The sequence below is a fragment of the Motacilla alba genome, chromosome 8, assembly GCF_015832195.1.
Source record: "Motacilla alba alba isolate MOTALB_02 chromosome 8, Motacilla_alba_V1.0_pri, whole genome shotgun sequence".
NCBI lineage: Eukaryota > Metazoa > Chordata > Aves > Passeriformes > Motacillidae > Motacilla > Motacilla alba.
The window spans coordinates 14,472,875-14,493,974 of record NC_052023.1 but is presented as its reverse complement, the minus strand read 5'-3'; the positions used below and the strand labels follow the sequence as shown (position 1 = coordinate 14,493,974).

Below are 21,100 nucleotides of genomic sequence, written 5' to 3'. Positions count from 1 at the left end.
GAAATATTAGCTCATCTTGGTGATGTGTTGAAAATTGCCAAAAGTGTTTATGTTCTTCCATGGACTGAATGTCATTGGCTTTTGAGATTTCAAAAGCTTTAGGCTAAAAGATTTCTTAAAATACCAATTACCATTGCAATTTAAATGAGATATTTTGTCTGAGAAGTTCCATGAAGCAACTCTGTTAGAGTTTCAAAATTTTGTAGGTAACTACAAGAATCTGTAGGAGACTGGAACTGGGGAGCAACAGAAAGGAAACATGATGTGAAGACATTGTGAACATGTACTCCAGCTGAACTCAGATATATTGCTTTTACAAACTACTCACATCCCAGGACAAAGCAGTTCCTCTTGAAGAAATGTTTTCTTTGTCTTGCAAATGCCCCTCAGATCACTACTGCCATTTGCAAATGTGGAACCAATATCCAGCATGGAGCTGCCCATAAGAGCTTAAAGATTTCCACTGAATTGTTGGTAGTGAGAACAGTGTCAGGGTCTTAACTGCAGTGCCATTACTGGTGCTGCTAGAGCAAGCCTTGCAAAGCTAATCCCACAAACTGCAATGCTGAATCAGCTGGGTTTTCTTTACATGCATCGAGAAATTTTAATGAAAACAATATTATTTGAATATGCACATTCCAGTTCTGACTGGTGGACTTCTTTATGCCATTCTTAACAAAAAAGGTGTTAAATTGACAATAGAACAACATTTGGCTGGTTTTGTCATATTTGCATAATTATAAAACATTTACACTTAAAATAACCCATGCTTTTTCACTTTATTGCATGTTGTGTCATATTGCAGCATGGTAGCGATAGCCTAACTTTTGCTTTAAGTGTTTTTGAAATAGCCTGGAAAATCTTGGAAAACTTCCTCTACTTGTTCTATGCTAAAAAGTGTTATTCTTGTCCCTGTTCTTCAGTGGTTGCATGTGTTATAGGTAGGATAAAATTGATGCTACCAATCTTAATATTCTGTGCAGACTATCCTGTAACACAGTTCTCTGAGAAGCTTTTGACCATTCTGAGCTTTTCTTCCTTGGTGCATGACCTCCTCTGTCACTAAACCACTTACAAGAATGTTATTTGCTCAGTATCTCTAAGTTTTCTAAGACTACCAATTTCTAGATCAAGATGAAAATAATTCTGGTATTAAGCAAATTTTACCTTTTGTGTAGATCCTAGATAAAAATAGATGTTCCCATCTGTGATATGTGACTCTATTGTTTTCTAGTATTCTCTTCCACAGACATTCATTCAGTGCATTTACATTGCCTACTTTTCATGGCTTCCCTTTTGGAGAGTACAGGAAATGCAGTAAAGGTGCACTTCCTCCCAGAGGGGGGCTGATACAGGGGAAATTACCAGATTCATGATGAAAAACATTTTATGATTATTGTTGGAAAAGTTTTAAAAACTGGTTCACAACAGGGAAGAAACATACACAATTGTGCCAAAAATGTATTTGCTTTTACTTGAAAAACTTTCCGCTGTCTCCTGAAATGTGGATAATCTGGTCTAGAGCCAGGCAACGTGAACATGAATACCAGAGGGGAACAATCCTCAGCTCTTCTTAGGGGAGTGAATTGAAGACATTTGTCAGTTCACAAATATTTGTGACTTCTAGGGGCCTACAGGGAAGAAAGGAGCAACAGGTCAAGCAGGCAAAGCTGGAATTCCTGTAAGTAACAAAATTCTACAGCCTATTTTAAAATTACAAAGCAAAGAAAATACTAACTAATAAAACCAAAATTGAATTGTATCAGGGTTACCAGAAGGTCTTGTGTTCACTCTAAAGAACCTTTTTATTATCCAGGAAGTGTAAAGGAACCCCTGTCATTTTTGAGTATGAATGATTTTTGAAATTTTGTTAAATTATACTGAATTATATTTAGTTACTCAGCAAATGGAAGTGACGTGCAACTAACAACAAGGTCCTTACCACTTGTGAAGTTATTTAATAAACTCATTTGTGGAGTCCATTTGGGAGTTATCACATTATATTCCACAGAACTGTACTTGTGTTCACTTCTGGCCCCATCAGTTCTTTGATCCGCTGCAGCCTACAGAAGCTTGGATCCATATGTCCATGATGGATACATGTGGCAAATGCCTTGGGGTTTATTTATTTCTCTTGCTTCCCTGAGCTGAAGTTTTAATGTTTTTTCTTGAGTTACTGCAGAGGAGCTGACTTGCATGCCCTTCTCCCTGAGGGAGAAAACTGAGCAGGAAGCAGTAAGTGTCCTGTAAACACAATGAAGAACAAAATGCATCAAGGTTATTTTGGTCCCCTAATAAATAATGCCACAAGCACATATTGTAAATAACTTTTACTATCTCACATCAAAACATTGTCAGTAACTGGAGAAAAGCAGCTGTTGCACAGAGCTCGTACCTGCTGGGCAGAGTGCAAGAGGAGCCTTTTGAAGACAAGGAACTGTGTGTCATTTGGAAATACTCAGCAATTTCTTTTGGAGGGCTGCAGGGATCATTCAGCAGGCAAAGGAAAAGAAGGAAAGTAGGGCATACAGAGAAATGAGGAGAAGACAGTAAAACTAGAACTTGAGGAAGTTTCAAAGCTCATCCTAAATGAAGATGCTTAAGCAACCAGAAGTTAGAAATAAGATTAGGATGGCACACTTCTTATATTCTATATGGCTGGTGCTACAAATACTTTTTCAGACAAAATGTGTTGTAGTTAGAACATTTTACATTTCTCAGAAATGGCATTTGTAGAGAGATTAGTGCAACACAAGATTTTTAAGACAGTCTGTGTCAGTCTAAAGGAAAGCAATTGTAAGGAAATAAATCAGTGTTCCTCTGTTGAATTTGACATGAGGCCTTTTTTGTGCAAGTATAGCAACAGTTGCCACAAACTTGCTGTATTACAAACTTGTATTTTTGATATGTCCAAATTTGAACAGCATAAATTTGTGAAAGTCCAGTACTGAGCATTTAGTAAAATAAAGGCTGAAAGGTATATGGTTGGGTTTTTTCCAGGGATAAATAGATGACTTTATCAGGATTCCTCACTTCAGTTTAAGAATTGACACTCTCAGGCATCTTCCAGGCCTGGCACACAAGAGGCCAGTCCCATGATTTCAGCTGAAGTTGCTCAGATCCCATGGCAGGGCTAGTCTAAGGTTAAACCAGCAGAATTCTAAACCAAACATCCTAACTCAGAGCTCCCTCTGCAACTGTTCATTCATATCACTGGGTCTGTTGTTATGTAGGGTTTAGGAAATACTGTGACTGAAATCCAGTTATGGGAGGGTGAAGATGAAACAAACAAACAAACAGTGCTATATTTGATTTGAATTCTTTTCAAGGGAAAACCAGGGCCACCAGGGCAGAAAGGAGTGGTTGGGTACCCTGGACCAGAAGGCATTCCTGGGAACCCTGGAAAGACTGGGCTGTCAGGGAAGCCTGGCCCTAAGGTAAGTTGCTTTCCACATTCCCTCTATGTCATTTTGCATTACAGATTTTCCAGGAAGGAAGAGACCATTCTCAGTTCCCTGAGTATCTTGGAAATTAGACCCCTTTTTTTTTAATTATTTTCTTTCTCTTTTGCTCCTGATATTCCAGCCAAGATACAAAGTTAGCATAAGGGAAGTGTGCTGTGAGAAGTTTCATTGGTATATGACAGTAGTAGCTACAGCTAAGTGAAAGTAATTTCTTAGAGAGGCTGCACAATTCTGATCCTGAAAATTGGCCTGAGAATATTTCCTCTTAGGGTCTGAGATAATCCCACATTTCCTTATTGACTTTGTATTTGTAACCTATGTCTTTCCGCCTAAATAATTATGAAGCTTTGTCCAAAGCCAGTGAAATAGAGTATTAGGTATGAGAGGTATCTAAAAGCATTCTTGGAAATGGGTTTTTTGTCTGACTGTTCTTTGCTGTGGGCCAAAGGTGGTGACCTGCTGCCACTGGGAGCAGTGACACAGCTCTTCAATTAGTCCCTCCAGAGAGAGGGAGAAGATTCCTTGAGTAGTTCTCATCACTGAGAGTCTGATCACTTTGATTTCCAGTATGAATTTCTCAGTATTCTCCCCAGATGGAGCAGTAATTGTTATAAACGATTACCAAGTTAGATTTGGTGTTAGGAATTAGCCAAGGTGCTGGATGAGGCACTGTTGTTTCAGGTATAAATTTCCAATCTGGTTGAGCAAAGAGAAAATTAAACAAGTTACCCGTAGGGGGCAGGTGCACCCTACTCAAGCTTCTCCAGTCTCAGGTCATGAACCTCTTCCAAGTTCTTAAAATTCTTTAGAGCTGGATTTAGGAGAATCACCCCAAAGAATTTTTACATTTTTTCCTTTCCACCGAAAATGTCATACAATCATAGTAAAGACAACTCTATTTCCCTATTGTAGTTTGTAATAAAGAGAAGCTTATAACTGATTTTTGCCACAATGAATAAAAATAGCAGAACTTTTGCGATGTAAGTTTATCAGTCCATCAATCTATAAGCCACATCACCATATTCAAAAGCCCAAAAATTATATTTAATATAAAAATCGTGTTTTATACAAACTTTTTATTTCTATGAGTGCTTAACTGAATGTCATGGGAAATAAGGATAATTTGTATATGCTTATATTTCTATTAAAATACACCACAGAAATCTTCATTTGTATGGTAGCAAATTTCCATTTTGTAGCATGTCAAAAGTGGTTTAACTCCATGTACTCACTAAATGTTTTTCATTTAAAATAGTTGCTTTTGTTGATAGGTTGATGTTCTCATATGTTTTCATAACAACTATTCTGGTCTTTCTTCATCTGGTAATGTTAATGTGTGTGAATCCTTACAGAGTGCACACAGCCATACTAGTATTACCAGCATGCCTGATCCTTATAAATAAACATGTTGAACTTTGAATATTTCTTTGGGAAGGTAGTCTCATTCTGTTTCATGTGGAGTTATTTCTTCTTGAAAGATGAATACTGAGAAGTTAAAACAATTTTCAGCCTTTTATTTTCGGAACATTAGCAGAAATCTGCATGATACTGCTGATCATTGTCTTTCTATATATTTTGGTGTACTATCATTGTGTGTCCATATATACAGACTGCATGAAGTGGGTTTGGCTGATTTTATGTTATTTGCCTGTTTCAGCACTCAATGAAAAACATGCTTGGCTGTTCTACTTGTAAACCATTATTTTCAATTTGTTAAGGGCAATAAAGGAAGCTCAGGCTTGCCAGGTCTAGCAGGTTATCCTGGAGCTCGAGGTCCCAAGGGATTGCCAGGCATGCCAGGGCCCATGGGAGCACCTGGACTAAAGGTAGGTACATACATGGGGTCTGGTTGTTTAGGTACAGTTTTGCTGGTACTGCTTATTCTTCATGCTGCATTTGGTGGCTGTGGAGCCACCACACTGCTGTTAATCAAGTGAGTAAAAGACATCAAGTCTTACTCACTTATTTGAAGGGTAAGAATTCAAGTTGTTTTTACAACATTTCTATAATCCCAACTCCAGAAGCCATCAAAACAGTTTGTATTTATTCACTCCAGCTTTAGGGTCAGATGTTTCCTGACTTACTTCCAAACTTCTCTACTACTAGAACAGTCAGGATGATTTAAACATCTAAGCAATCTAATAGCAGAGAATTACCGTAACTTCAAGCCTAAGTTTCAGGTTTGGGGGCTAATAAGTATATAATTTAGCACAGGACATAAATTGGTTTTGTTTAGCCCTTTCAGAAAGAAAGAAATCTGTGTGTGCTCCATTTTCCAGGCAGTTCCAGGTACCTGATATCAGCATATCCTCATATAAATTAGACTAATTTCAATTTTAAAACAAGAAAACAAGTAAGAATTACAGATACTTTTTTTTCATTTTGAATAGAATTTTCTTTATTTAGAATAGAATTTTTTAAATCTAAAATCATGATTTTTATCTTAACTCCTTTTCTTTGTGTGATTTTATTTGTAAGCCGTTCTTTAAAACCTTAAGTTACTTGGAAACTAGAAATGATGTCTTTGTTACCATTTTATTTAGTACAAACTGTATTCATTATTTGCAGTGTTTATTGCCAGTGCCTCCAGTCCGAATTTTACTTCTAGACAATTTTACTTTGCCTAGACAATGAGCTGTAGGAGGTAGTTCCTGCTCACAAGTGCCTGCAATCTGAAAAAAGCAAGGAATAGATGAGTTGAGGGGAAACTGTTGCCACATATACTACAGAATAAGCATTAATAATGCACATACTGGCTAAAGGCAAATAACACAAAGGTAAAACCTGGGAAAGATCATAAGCACAAAGCATGAAACCTGTATATTCACAGCCTTTATTGCACCTCAATAACCTCCTGAGCTAGACATGTCTTCTGTGCATTTGATAGTCCTCAGAGGATTTCTCTTGCAGGAACTTGTCTAGTTTCCATTTGAATCAATGTGGATTTTTAGTCTAACAGCAGGGAGTTCGACAAGTACACTGTGTCTTGCTCAGAAGATTATTTTTAAAATTTACTTTTAATCTTTTGGTTCTGTATTTCATTTTGTGAATTTTACTGCTTACGCTGAGAGATACCATACTTGAATTGATCCAACATGTATGGTCTTTATGTTTCAAATTCAAGGAGCAGTCAAGTCACATTTGCATTCCTGTGGGAAATAAAATGAATGGAATAAGTGTATTTCTTTAGGAGAAAGCAAGTTCCACACTTCTGACAGGAAACCTGTATTTGCATCTGTAACTTCCATAATTCTATAAAAAGATTTATTTTCTTCTTATTGACAGGGTGAGAAAGGACTTCTAGGTCATCCAGGAAAGCGAGGCAGAAGAGGCCTTCCAGGATCACCAGGTGACCAAGGAGCAGCAGGAGACATTGGGCTGAAAGGACAGATTGTACGTAACCACAGCGGTTGGTGCAAAACAAGTAGTCCAAGAGTTAGCAACGTGAACTAATGGTAAGGATGCCTGCTCCTATTACAGGGAGAAGATGGAGATCAAGGTTTAATGGGGTTTCAAGGATTCCCAGGTCCAAAAGTATGTGCTCGTTCTTTTCTCTTTGATTGTAAGCTATTTACAGAGTGAGAACATTATGAAAGCATAGAATTAATCGGCTTTAACACTAATTTGTTCAAAATATCTCTGAACTGTTGGAACATGGTAGGCAGAACTGTGTGCTCCCTGTCTAAGGACAAACATTCTGGGTCAGTGCTCTTGGTATTTTCACTCTTGCTGCTCTTAGAAATTATCTTACTTTCACAGATTAGAAGAGTTTGAAACAGGTGGATAGCTAATGTCCATGTTGGACTAAACTGTTCCTTTGCATTTGCAGGGCCCTGCAGGGGACATTGGCTTAGTTGGAATTCTGGGCCCGAAAGGTCCAACAGGCCAAGTTGTAAGTGTTTCACTACATGAAAGAGATTGTTTGGATGGTTTGAAAGTGGCGCACATTTTTATAATAGAAAATAATATTTTTTCTTATTTACAAGGCCAGAAGCCTCTACCCAAACCTTTCTGTCCGAGTCTAGATGCAGCACTGCTCAAGTCACATCGTGCACACAGACACACAAACAGAGCTGGGCCCTTAATCTTGAAAGAAAAAAGCAGGCTCTGCTGACTAAGTGTGGATCTCCTAGTGTAATCTTATGACTTTGTATTTCCTTGTCTATTGGACATTCTTCTTATTGGCAAAACTGCTGATTGTATAACTCTGATCTACAGCAAAAGAAAATAGGAATCAAACTTGGCCTGCAGTAAGACACAGTGGTGCTACATATGTAGTCTTTTTTAAATGAAGATTTTCTTTTTATCTCAAATGTTCCCAACCTTCATTAGCTCATTGTTCATGACATTCTGCTTTGCTACTCACCAAAAAACATGGAAACATCATTAGCATTTTTTGCATCAAGTGTGGAAGGCTGAAGCATGGGAGGCCTTACTACTACAACATGTTCTCTCCTTGCCATCACAGAACTGAATTTGTTCAGTTAGCCAGGTGCAGAGCAGCAGCTTTAGGGGACTGTTCTAATAGCTACTTTATTTTTCTAAACATTCCTATGTGAGATAAACACTGGACACAAACAGTTTGCTCCAAGTGAAATGGAACTGAAAAGTGGCATTTTAGCAGCACTTACTGGCAGCCTTACAGGAGTCCTTGTGGGCAGTAATATAGCCCAAGATAGAGTTGGCTGTAGCTCAATAAATATGTGGTCTTTTGTAATCAGAGTACTTAAGTTTCCAATGTTTCTAGTGCATCACTTTTCACATTAAAGAATGTGTAGGGGCTTTCCAAGCACAAGTATTACAAATGACTAAAATACTTACCTTACTGATTTTGTTGTAATGTGCACTCAGTATTTAGAGAGTACCACCATGATCTTTTGGGTATTTGACAGGTCTGTGTGCTGAGCAACTTTAGATCAGGACATGTCATGAAGATTTTCTTCATTGTGGAAACATGGTCAACTAATAAATTCTTTGCTTGTTTACAGGGATATATTGGCCCTGCTGGTCAAGAAGGCATAGCAGGCCCAACTGGCAGGCCTGTAAGTTTCCCTTCACTTTTGCACAATTTGTTTATTTCATTACCCTTCGGTTTAATCATCTTGTTTTTCAACTAGCAACCTTCTTATTTTTCTGTTTGCAAATAGCAACTAACAGGACCTTCCTTGTTATACCATGCTGGTAGGTTAACGTATGTGACTCCAGCATTTGTAGTACAAACAAGAAAAAAGTGACCAAAAGCAGTGACAAGAAAGTAATTGCAATGGCCTTTTGCCTAAGTACAGCGTGCAGAGAGCATGTTACAGGGGCAGTGGGCAAGCCAAGGTGTAAAACAGCACACAGTAATTACCACCTGGATATTCTTTCTCAGCCTTTGGTCTGAGATATCTCTACAGAGTATCCATGCTCAGTTTCAATATAGTTTATTTTTTATCTCTTGTGGGCTGAACTGTCCAGAGTGCCCCTCTAGATGCTCTGGTAGTGCCTGTGAGCCCTTGTAAGGCTGTTCCAGGTGCTGATGAGGTCCCTGTTACAACTCAAGCATCATTGTGGCCTCTCTGACAGCTTCCAAAGCCCCCCAGGATCCCTGCACTGGGGGAGCTCTGCCCTCATTCCGGTTTCCATCTCTTGTCACACTCATGGCACCAGAGCCAGATTTGTTTTGCAAGAGAACTCTGTGGCTCATGTCTCCAGACCACCACCCAACCATGTAAGGCAGTTGTAGAAACTCTTTGTACCATGAAGGTTCCTCTGACTGATCAAGTAGACTTGGATTAAATGAGAATGCCTAAAAATCAAAATAATCATTAAAATAGTAAATATACAATAAAAGTAATAAATGCAAACATTTACAAGTGAAATAGAAAGAAGGGGAATGTCCCTTATATAATTCTTTCCACTTGTTGGAAAAATCAGTACTTTGCCTTGCTCCATTCTTTTCAATTGCACTGAAGAGAAAAACTTCACAGTTGTGTGCACTTGTATGAAGGCTTTTAATAGACTTCGTATTGAATGTAAAAGTTTGCCATTATCATTATGAAAGCATTTTAGTTGAAGATTACTTCTATGTGTTATGAAACGCAGCCATTAAGATGCAAAATTTTTCCAGAGAAGAACTTGAAGATTGTTGCCATCCTTGGGAACACAATTCAAGTGCAAAACCAGCCAAAATGGGGACAGAAAAATAGTATCTAATCTGGCTATGAGAGTAGAATTAATAACATAGTAAAAACATATATGTGATGAATGGATTTCTTCAGTGACAGAGAATATTGAGTTTTGTTCTCTAAAGATGGTGAAGCACTGATATGTTGAATGTGGATGAAATTGTGGAGAACACAGCTGATCAACAGATAACAGTTAAAATTACTGAGAGTAAGCATACAAGCTGAAGAACACAGCTTTCCACATACAGGAATCAAAACACCAAGGAAGATGTTTTCAACTAATTTCATTTTCTAGTGGTACAGGAAAATTAAACCCCCAGAGTTGTAAATACTTCCACAGATGAGACTGGACTTTTCATATGAGCAGTATAATTCTCATGGATATTAATCTGCTTATTTCAGTCCTAGGCAGCTGGAAAGCATATCAGATTAACAGTTGCTCTCTCTTACAGGGACCAAGAGGTGAAAAGGGCACGAGGGGTGAAATGGTAAAATGAAACAACTTTTGTGCTTTCATTCTTTTGGCCGTGTAAAATCTATTCCTGTGTTAGGTTGAACGTACTCATGCATGCTCTGCATGCCAGGCAGTCGTGTTGTGCTCCTGGAGAGCCCTGCCCAAGAAAGCTGGTAGCCTGGGTTAGAAGTGTGACTTTCTTGTTCAAGTTGACTTAAGCAGATATCCCCTGTGGGTGTGGGCTACTGGGCCGTGGTCATATAGCAGTTTGGAGCATACTCCACATCTGTCCATGTTCAGATCTAATAGGCAAATCTTGACACACGTTTGCTGTCAAAGATCTAGTGGCTCACAGCACGCACATGTTCATAGAGCTGGATCTTCTTGCCTAGAAAGGGAGAAGCTCAGGAGAAGCCCAGACCTGCAGGTGGGTGTCCATGCAATGCATTCCAGCTGTAGGAACTGTGGGCAGCACTGATGGGTTATGAATTTGCTGTCTTTCATTTTTCAGTAGGAGCCGTTGTACATTCAGGAATGTTGGATTTAATATTAAATTTGTGTTAGAGCCAGTAAAGTCTCCAATTAATAATGGCTATGTGAAAAGTCATTAAGTTGTCATATTTACAGCAAATTTACAAACACAAAGTAGATATCTATGATATTACCTTCTATAATTAGTTCATTTTCCATTTTCCAGGAACTGGCAGATGTGATCCTGTTCCTGTTTGTTATACCCTGCCTTTCACCCCATCTCACTTAAAATTATTTTGTTTCACTTACTCTATTTTGCTTTTAGCAGCCACCTCCAAAAAATTCAATCAAACTGCCTTATAAAAGTTTTGAAAAATAAATCGGAAATATCCAAAACATTTTAAAGAGCTAAAGCTTGGAATGAAGCTTCTTTTCTGTGTCTTGGAGAACTTTCCTCTTTGATTCTAATGCTCTTGAGGCAATTGCTATCTCAGAATAAGAGGAAAACTATTTTCTCAATTCGCTGTTATCCATCTTATCTGTCTTTTTCTACTGTTTGCTCATAAGAATTGTTATGACAGCATAGAGCTAAAAATGCTGACACTTTAAAAAAAATCCAAAAATAATCCTTAAAAAAAACATCCAGAGTGGTGAACAAGAAACATCTGTTTCCATTATTGGTGCTGGTGTTTAAGAAGTTATTTCCTAAATAAGTTCTTGAATTCATCATGATGAGCTAATCTAGTAAGGCTGTCTTCAGAAGAAGAATGTTTAATTTTAAGTCATATACAGTGGCATTACTTTCCCCCAAGAAAGGGATTTATTTTTTACTACTTTCACATACAAAGGAGACCAAATTTTTTTCATCCAACTGTGTATTCTGAGCTTTAATTTATACCTTTAAAGTTTATATTGGCATTCTTCCTAGAATCACATAGCTTTTAACCTTTTTGTTGTATATTTAGTTATATTTTTCAGTCTGTCAGGGTTATAGAGTTCATTTCTAGAAAGAAATGTCCTTTTATCCCCAGAAAGACATGGAATGCAAAATCACGTCTTCTTATTGAGGCCAGTGGTAAAGCACACATTCTTTGTTAAAAATACACTCCTCACTAATTTAAAAATTCTTAGAAAATATTAATGTCCTTGGGATTGCTCATGCTTTCATAATTAAGCATATGTACAATTGTATGTAAAATCAGGGCCTCTCAGCATTAGTAAAAGATTGGGATCTTGGCCTTTGAACTTCTGTTCAATCAGAGTGATTAAAGAATTAAGAACACACTGAAACTAACTGGTTTAGTCTCTGCTTTTGTTTTCATGGACTGGAATTACACTTTTCTCACTTAAATTCTAATGTGACCAAAGGTTAAGTTAAGTAGATTTGTAAAAGTAATCCGGTACATTCCAGTAAAAAACATTTAGCAATTAACTTAGTTCATGAAAAGTGTAATTTAGCCTCATTTTTCTGCTCTGCAGCAGAAAGAAAGAACATTGGTAAAATCCTTACTCTGTGCAGTATCATTATATTTTAGAGATCTGTAAAGATAATTGCTATAGCTCTCTGAAGTTTTAATGCATTTAAGAAATGTGATATTCCACAAAGTAGCTCACAAATAGCATTCACTATTTACCTCTTTATTTCCCCATGGGTTTTACTGGCAAGGAAACAGTGGATCAAGACAAATGACATTCCTCTTTTGCAAAATACCTTAAACTCATTGGAACAGTGCAGGTTTTTATTTTTAAAACATTCAGTTCTATCTCAGAAACCACTATAAACTTGAACTGCTCTTGTCCCAAGACTTCTTGAGTCATTAAAAGGTGACATATGCCAAGAACACAGAACATTAACTGAAGTATTCAGTCATCTGAAAAATATACTGGAATGTCTAAATCTCAGCATTCAGAACAAGGACATCTATTCATCCAAGAGCAGTGGTTACTTAGGGACAATCTGTTGAAGACTTTGTATCTTTCCTTGATTTGGTATTTGCATAATCAAGTCCTGAACCAAGATAAACAAATATATCCTTACAATGTCAAATTTGTTTCTCAAGATTCTTTTTCACACTTTCTCTTTCATTTTATTCTAAACATACTTGGCCAAGCATGATCAGACAGGCCAGTAATATATCCACATGAGACTGAAGGTATCCTGGAGCAGTCTAACAGCACCTGAGCACCTGACCTGATTAATTAAATGTGGAGTCAGCCTTCCCAGCTGGCATACAACAGTATAGCTCTGTGAAACCCACTTGATTTGCAATAGCTGAGGAACTATGCCAAAATAGTGAATGTAATCTGTGTAAACTCAGAACAGTTTTCTAATAATTAATAACAACAACATTTTATGCATATTTAATAGTAATAGGATCTCAAATAAAATTTCAAGCTGGGCAATAATCAAACTCAGAAAAGTAATGACAGTTAGTTACTTCAAACAGAACCCACAGGGATATCCATATTATTAATACTACATATGCTAAAATTACTTGTTCTTCTATTTCCTTTTGCCAACACTAATGATTAACATCTTTTATAAAGATGGTAATCATTAAATGTTGTCTTAAAAGATGGCTTCCAGTCCCTTCTATAGGTGTAAGGGGATGAAACATAAATAAATAGGGTCGGGATGTATCAGCTGAAAAGCTCACAATATGTACAATCTAGAGACCTTATCTTATTAAGATCTTCTTGATTAAGTATCAGAAAATCATCTACCTAAACATCCGGAAATTGCTTCAGTTTTGAATTTCCTCTATTCTCCAAAGAACACATACAAGATACAGATCTTCCCTCAAAGCCATTTGCAGTCCATCAACATCGCCTTGCATGGAGCTGGTGCTTGGAATTATTTGATGGCCCCAATTTTCCCATCCTTTACCATCCAGCACCTGAGTCCCTCGGCGTGGCCAGCGCAGGTGATGTGCAGACATGCTTCAGTTGTGCAGCTGTCACTGTAACCCCCAGCAGATGCATTCCCTGGCACTGCCACATGCTCTGCCTTAGGACCTAAGTACTGATAAATTTGCAGCCTCAGTGACTTAGGTACATTGCTCCTATCTGGTTTGAGATCCTTTTTTTAAATCTACATGAATTACTATTAGATTGAATCTGGTCCTTTTTTAACCATTTCCAGCTGCCCTTGCTTTTGGCAGCTTGAGCACAACCCAAGTTCAGCAGTTGTAGCATGAAGTGACACTCACACAGACCTTGCTTGCTGTGAAATCCCACAGCAGAAACACTTGTTATTACTACATCAAGTGATTTACAGCTTAATTCCCATTTGACTAGATCAGTTTCACAACATTTGTCAGCATGACCACGTCACATCAGATTATTTCACTTTTGGCAGAGATTTTGTACTAGCATGACCGTACTGACGTATGAGGGCTTTTGTTGGAACAGCTTATTGTGCTCCAGTAATTGGTACAAGCAGCACTGACAAAAGAATGTTCTGCTTAAATTGACTTAGCTGTGTTGAAAGGGTTTTAGTAATTTAAGGTGCAGATCTAGCCCATGCTTTTCATTCCTTCTCTTTTTCTCTTCTTAAGGCACTGCCACCTATGCTTTTCCTTGTGATCATTTCTGCCATTGTTTGTTACAATAGCTCCTAGAAGCTTTGAGTATATAGAGCCTGGAGATAAGAATCTAACAGAGACACAAGTGTCACTGCATATTAATAAATGTCCACAACCATTCCAGCTCAATGTGAATAGTTGAATTAAGAAAGAACGATTCAGATGGGTTTATTGTATTGGAAAGGTCCATGTTCAATCCTAAGACAGCCTAAACCACAGATTTACCTGCATTGTAGGCACTGTAAGCTAGGGAAAAGCAGTTCCTTCTCTTCCTCTCCTCTGCAATCATCCTACACACTAAAATAAGGGCATAACTTCTTGAATATATCACTGTAAAACAATGAACATAACATGTTCTGGCTGAAAATTGACACTGCTGATAAATTAAACTGATAAAAGCCTGGCACATAGTCATGAATTAAAGTGGATCAGTTAGTTTTTTGCAGTTACTGATAACATTATTTACAATGTTCTTGGTGATTATTTACCCCTTCTAGTACTTATCTTCTCAGCACACATATAACACTGGCACAATGTACAGCACATTATATATTAATACTCTCTGTGACCTTTAATGTTCCCTTCATATCAGAAGTAATTGGAGAAACAAGGAACCAGACAACACAGGAATTCCAACATGAATATTCATATGGTAAATGGAGCAAGATACTTTAACAATAGCAACAACTTTACCACAGCTGATATCACACCTTCTTCCTTATACAGACTGGGACATGTTTGTGATTTAATAAATACATAAATGTAAAACCAGAGATTTTAACGTATAACCGTTGCATTCTATCTCCATTTCTTCTAGGGTCCTCAAGGACGGCAGGGCCAGCCTGGGCCACCTGTAAGTGCATAAAAAACTGTGCCTGTATTTTCCATTTTGATTGCACTATATAAAGATGTGAAGCACCTAATATCTGTTTTTTTCCCATTTTCCAGGGACCACCTGGACCACCAGGACCAAGGGTAAATTCTGTAACAAGCCTAACCTACCCTAAGTAGTGCTTTATTGAAAGGGAAAATAACAGGATCCTCTTCAAATGTACTCCTTGTTCCACTGTTCAAAGAATTTACCACCTGCACTTTTGTATATTCTTGTTCATCTTTTTATATTCTAAAATACCTGTTTTTTAGAAACAAGTGGATCTCAATGCTGCTGTTCAAGCTTTGTTTGAGTCAAATGCTGCCTTGCAGATGGAGGTATATATTTAAATGTATTTACATCATCATACAGGGAATGCAACTATAATTTTATTTTTGAGGACATAACAGGGTTTCTTTTCAAAGACTTAGTTTAAATTAATAATGGATAGCAAGTAATTGTAGAATGTAATGAAACATGCTAGGATTTACAGGATAGAGTTGAAATGAAATTAAGAGAAGCAGTAATACTTCTACCTTTTGTGATGATGGGTAGTAGTGAAAATTTACTGACTATCACACATAGTGGACTGTATCTGTTCAGACACAGATGACAATAGCAGCATTTAGGGTTTGATAAAAAAAAAATCAACTTATAGGTGTCTGCCTGCATTGGTTTAATGAAAATCCCTTATGTGGGTGAAGTCAAATAAATTTGCATATATTTTTTAGGTTAAGCCTAAGAATAAATTTCACTATTTCAAATCTGAAACCTCTAAGTTTACTTTAAAAATGCACTTATTTTTCCCTTTTTTCCTTGTATCCATATTTTTATGTCAACAGGTCATAATGACAAATTTGCATGACCTAAACCTGCTTTAACATCACCACTCTGACAATTTTAATAAAATGTCCTCATTTGTTTATCAGGATACGTTACCCTTACATTGTTTTACATGGTTGATTGCATTCATATCAACACTTTGATTCTGTCTGGCTATTCAATGGCCGTTTGACTCTTACTGCATATACTGTTGTTGTGACACTTCTCTGTGGTAACACATTTGCTAATGGCCCTTGGCAGAAATACCAGAATACTGAAGTAACTTTACTAGATCAGAGTACAGAGATACTCAAAACGCTCCACTACCTTAGCAATTTACTGCACAGCATCAAGAACCCTCTTGGCACACGGGACAACCCAGCACGCATCTGCAGGGATCTGCTCCAGTGTGAACCTAAAGTGTCAGATGGTAAGTGCCCACTTTCACCCGAGTACCTTTGAAGGGTGCTGCTTCCAAGTGTTGCTTTCTACATTAAAATTCTGATCTGATCGATTTAATGTTTTTTTTTTTTTTTTACTGTATTCTCTTGCAGCGTGCCTGTCACAAATATATTTATTTCATCTATAAGACAATATTTCTGAATTTTAAAGGTGGAAGTATGTAGCTATCTAATATATAAATATTAGCTAATATCAGTAAACAGATGTATCCAGAAAATTTGAAACTGAATGCAATTTTGTGATTTGAAGTTTTCCAAATATTCATAGCTAATCTTGCAAGATTCTAGATTCCTAATGAAAATATTGCATACCATACATTACCACTTCCAGATACACTGACAGTCATTGTATCTCAGAAGTTCCTGAATCAATATTTCAAATAAAAAATCCGTCCTATTTAAAGCTGTCAGTGTAATTGTAGTCAGAAGTGGTTTATTATTAATTAGTGGTAATTTTTCTCAGTATCTGTTATTAGTATAATTTTAATAGTGAAAACATTTTCATGTTCCTTTCATTTCCTTGTGAAGGTATAGTGATAATATATGTAATTTATGTAATATTTGCCAAGAAGTATGAATATTTTAGCAAATTGCTTAGTAGTAATTATATTTTGGTTTTATTTTCTGTCTGGAATTATATACTAATAGGAAAATACTGGATTGACCCAAATATTGGATGTCCTTCTGATGCCATTGAAGTTTTCTGCAACTTCACTGCAGGTGGTCAGACATGCTTAACACCACTGTCTGTGACAAAGGTATATGCATTGCTTCCAGAGACACTGTGTCTGTGCTTGAACTCTAAACAAATGCATGCTTATTTACTTAACTCATTAAAAAGAGTTAGATTTCAGGGGGGCATTATTGTGCATCTTTGTAGAAGGACCTCATATATGCTGGTACAGAAGTTACAGATTTTCTGGACACTATATAAGTTAGTAATTCTCACTGTGTGAGAATCCATCTATGCTGATAGAATTATTTTGTTTTGCTTTATACTTTCTTACACAAGGCATAAACATAAGCCTGAAATACTTCTAAGCTACATTAGTATCCCGTCACTCAGGGCTCCTAAGCATAGAGATGCTGGTGTTGTTACATTAGAAAGAATGAAACTTACTGCTTTCCAACTTAGGAACTTTTAAATGCCATTAGGGAGGGACTAGTTTTCTGTACATCAGTTCATGCTCCTCTTTACATGTAGTTCTTGAACTCTTGGAAATAGAAACTTTATGTTTGTGAAGGTCTGTATATACACTGTAGTCATTGAAGGTCTTCAGAAATACTGTGACGTTCACATACGCATTCCTACATTTGAAAGATCCCTGAATATGAAATAGTCTTGGAGAAATTCTTCTTGTATAATGAGTTACTATATTTTCTGTCTAAAATCAAAATATACTTATGAACTTTTGCATCTGTAATGGACTATCAGTATTGCCAGAACCTGTGGTCTAAGAAGACTAAACAGCAGACTGATGTGGCTTCAGTTAAAACACTGCTGCTGATAATATCTTTGTTTCAATCACAAAAGCATTTGTTTCAGTTTCCTTATTTAAAAATACTGTTTTCTGACCAGCTGTGCTTCAGCAGTGCTGTAAGCATCAGCAAATGTTTATATTTAAGCTTTGAAAATGTCCTATGAAAGCTTCTGTTTATAGTAATGACTGTAATAGGACCTAACATCTCCCTGAGGAATGCAGATGCTGCTCTTTGGCATTGACTCCACTGTATATAAATATGTATACATGCTCCCGTGCCCGAACACCACACTGACAGGTCCATGGCACTTGGTGTTGCTGAGCAATTCAGCACAGTCCAGCTGTAAGTCTAACAATGCTTTTCTCTTGGAATTCAGCTGGAGTTCGGTGTTGGAAAAGTGCAGATGAACTTCCTTCATTTACTGAGCTCAGAAGCAACCCACAGCATCACAGTCCATTGTCTAAACACACCCATGTGGGGATTGACTACAGCCGGGGGCCGGAAGACATCAGTCACCTTTAAAGGATGGAATGGTCAAATATTTAAAGCAAATACACTCCTGGAACCTAAAGTGCTTCTGGATGAATGCATGGTAAATACCTTCCAGCATCACACTGTCAAACGGATGACAGAGGTGCTGTTTAGACATTACTAACCTTCTGCAAATAAATAATCATTTAGATTCACATCCCTTAAAGCTTGCTTCTTTACATAGCTCTGCATATGCCAGCCTTTAGATACTGAATTCATCACCTCTTCAAGGGTAAAAGCAATTGCAGTGATACAGGGTACCTATACTTGCTGTTTGCATTGTGTCTCGTGCATTTTGAGACTGTACAAAGACACTGCAGAGACATCAGCACAGAAATAGGGAGGTCGTCCAGTAAAATTTAGCAACTGTTACCCTTAAAATGAAAATTCGGGCTTCAGAAATGGCATTTGTTAAATTACACAGTTTCTTTAGGAACTGCTGAAAGAATAAATGTTTCTGCGCACTACTTCTCTTTCACTCTGTAAGCACAATTTTCATTTGTGTTTTGAAGCTCATCCTTTATACGACTCTGATATGCTTCTCCTGTGTGTTTCAGATTGAAGATGGCAGCTGGCATAAGACACAGTTCTTTTTTCACACTCAGGACACGAATCAGCTTCCAGTTGTTCAAGTTAATGCACTTCCTCACCTCAAACCAGGCCAGCAGCACTTCATAGAAAGTGGCTCCGTGTGCTTCCTTTAAGATTTCTGTCCTAGGTTTCTTGTTGCATCAACATGGAGTTGCTGCACAGATTGAATACAAAAGTAATGATCCATTGCAGGCAAAATTACTAGGAAACTGAAGAATCATTTCAAGTGCTGTTGGTTAACGAACCTCGGGAAGAAAAAGACTTCCTCCTAAGGAGAAATGACATTGAAAAAATAAAAGAAAGAAAGAAAATACTAAAGCAATTTTCTTAAAGTATTTAAAAATAAATTTCTTGGTGCTTTCTTGCATAATTTTCTGGAATGGAGTATCTGAACATGGAGTTTTTCAGGACGTCAAGCGTTCTTAGCAATCTTTTTAACAGAACTGCACAAAAACCATCCTGAGGAAAGCTGGAGACATATGATACCGAGGAGCAATACCTGCTAACGCTCCTAAATGTGCAATAGCTTTTATATGAAAAGTGAATCATGCCACAATACAGTAAGTCTTCTTTTCTTAACCATTGCTTTATTCCAGTCCTTCGTGGACATACACATCTGAACAGATGGCACACTACCTCTTTGTGTTTCCTATCCATGTTGCCTTGGTGCTCTTCATAACACAGGGTGCTTGTGGCCTTAGCAGAGATTGAGTCCCTTTTTATCTTTCAGACTGTATGTGCTGGTTACATCAGGATCTGTTTCTGTTGTAAAGGTACTTATTTTAAACCATTGGTCACATACTTCACATAATTGAAAACATTATTTATGTGGATTTCGTGTTTAAAATATATTTTGTGTACTGTTTTGGAAATGGTGTATAAGACAGCATATTGTATATGATGCATATAGTCAGAACAGTTTCCATTACAGCCATTGTGAAAATTGTTGTAAGAAGAGCTACCTAAGTAGTTTTGACTTTTAAATTCTGTATTTCAGTTAACATTGCTAATGCCAAAGCCATCTTAAGATGATATATTCTGTATATATTTTGTAACTTCTGAAAAGATCTACTATAGTGTGTCTTCTGAATGGCTACTGTTAAATTATAATCAGCATTTCATCCTCTTAGAAATTCCGGGTTTTTTTGCAAAATTTATTAGATCATTTTGGGTTTTTAAAATTAAGCCTAAAATGTTCAGTGAAGTTTTTTTTTTTAGTAAATACAAAGTTTTACCATTAGGAAAAGCACTCTTTATATTGATATGCCTCTATCTATTGTCAATTCAAAGTTGTACAGCAGTACATGGCAAGGTGATACCAGACTGTATTTGAGGGAGCCCGGGAGTGTTCAAACAACCTGTCTGTCTTCATCTGCAGTAAACCATACCACCAAAGTATAATAAAATAAGCTTCCAAGCTATCTCTTTGTCTTGTACTATTCTGTTTCATACTGTATAGGTCATTCATAGAAATTATGGAAATCCTCTAGAAAGGCATTTTCCTTAGCTGGCAGTGTTTCTCTTCCCAAGGGGAAATGCATTTGCTCTGTGCCACGGAGTATTGCCAGAGCGAAAATATTTGCTTTTACAAAGTAATGTACGTGCACATCCCATCTTACATTTTCTATCAAAGCATTAATTTGACCACTTTGAGAAAAATCTGAGAAAACCAAAACCAAAGCAAGATTACAGAGGGATAAGAAAATGTCTCACTTTTTGCAAGATCAATACACTGACATCATGGTTTGACATTTGCTCTGAGTTTGGCTTTGGAGGTGATGTTTTGGCAAATGTTGGGGGTATTTTCTAAGCTTATAAATTTTTAGAAAACATCTCCTTCATGTATATTTTCATTCGTCTCATTGCCCTATTTAGAGGAGTTCTTAATTTCGGAAATTATCTATTTTCAAAGCAAGGAGTTTAAAGTCTTATAAGGCTGCTCGGATGTGCATTTCCGTAGTTGAGGCACAAATGCGCATCCCCCGCAGCCAGCGGGGGCGGCGGCCGGTGCAGCGGGACACGGACGGGTGAGGAGGGATGCCCGGAGTCACCGGGCTGGGGAGCGTCGCGCTGGGGGGCGGCAGCGTGCTGGCGTGCGGGGCAGTGCGCGGCTTGGGAAGCCTCCTCTGTGCTCTGGAAAGCCTCCTTGGCTGGAACATCGGTGCCGGAGCCCCGCGGGTCCCGAAGGCCGCGGGTCCCGAA

The 21,100-nt window shown here is 37.6% G+C and overlaps 2 protein-coding genes across 3 annotated transcripts in view; both read left to right on the top strand.

Moving 5' to 3' along the window:
• COL24A1 (collagen type XXIV alpha 1 chain) overlaps positions 1-20,280 on the top strand; it is a 125,530-nt gene extending 105,250 nt beyond the window's left edge. The window contains exons 46-60 of one of the 2 annotated variants that reach the window (XM_038144923.1): positions 1,628-1,681; positions 3,330-3,437; positions 5,183-5,290; positions 6,750-6,857; positions 6,945-6,998; positions 7,294-7,356; positions 8,453-8,506; positions 10,084-10,119; positions 14,958-14,993; positions 15,089-15,115; positions 15,284-15,349; positions 16,095-16,263; positions 16,943-17,052; positions 18,153-18,368; positions 18,865-20,280. In XM_038144923.1, the coding sequence (XP_038000851.1) occupies positions 1,628-1,681; positions 3,330-3,437; positions 5,183-5,290; positions 6,750-6,857; positions 6,945-6,998; positions 7,294-7,356; positions 8,453-8,506; positions 10,084-10,119; positions 14,958-14,993; positions 15,089-15,115; positions 15,284-15,349; positions 16,095-16,263; positions 16,943-17,052; positions 18,153-18,368; positions 18,865-19,011 (1,356 nt within the window). In that variant the 3' untranslated portion in view covers positions 19,012-20,280. Of the gene's footprint in view, positions 1-1,627; positions 1,682-3,329; positions 3,438-5,182; positions 5,291-6,749; positions 6,858-6,944; positions 6,999-7,293; positions 7,357-8,452; positions 8,507-10,083; positions 11,150-14,957; positions 14,994-15,088; positions 15,116-15,283; positions 15,350-16,094; positions 16,264-16,942; positions 17,053-18,152; positions 18,369-18,864 lie in introns of those variants that run through there. The other variant, XM_038144922.1, reaches the window with a different exon arrangement.
• A 639-nt stretch (positions 20,281-20,919) lies between these two features.
• ZNHIT6 (zinc finger HIT-type containing 6) overlaps positions 20,920-21,100 on the top strand; it is a 32,718-nt gene continuing 32,537 nt past the window's right edge. Inside the window, exon 1 of the mRNA XM_038144481.1 lies at positions 20,920-21,085. The gene's annotated coding sequence lies outside the window, so the exon portion shown is untranslated. The remainder of the gene's footprint in view (positions 21,086-21,100) is intronic.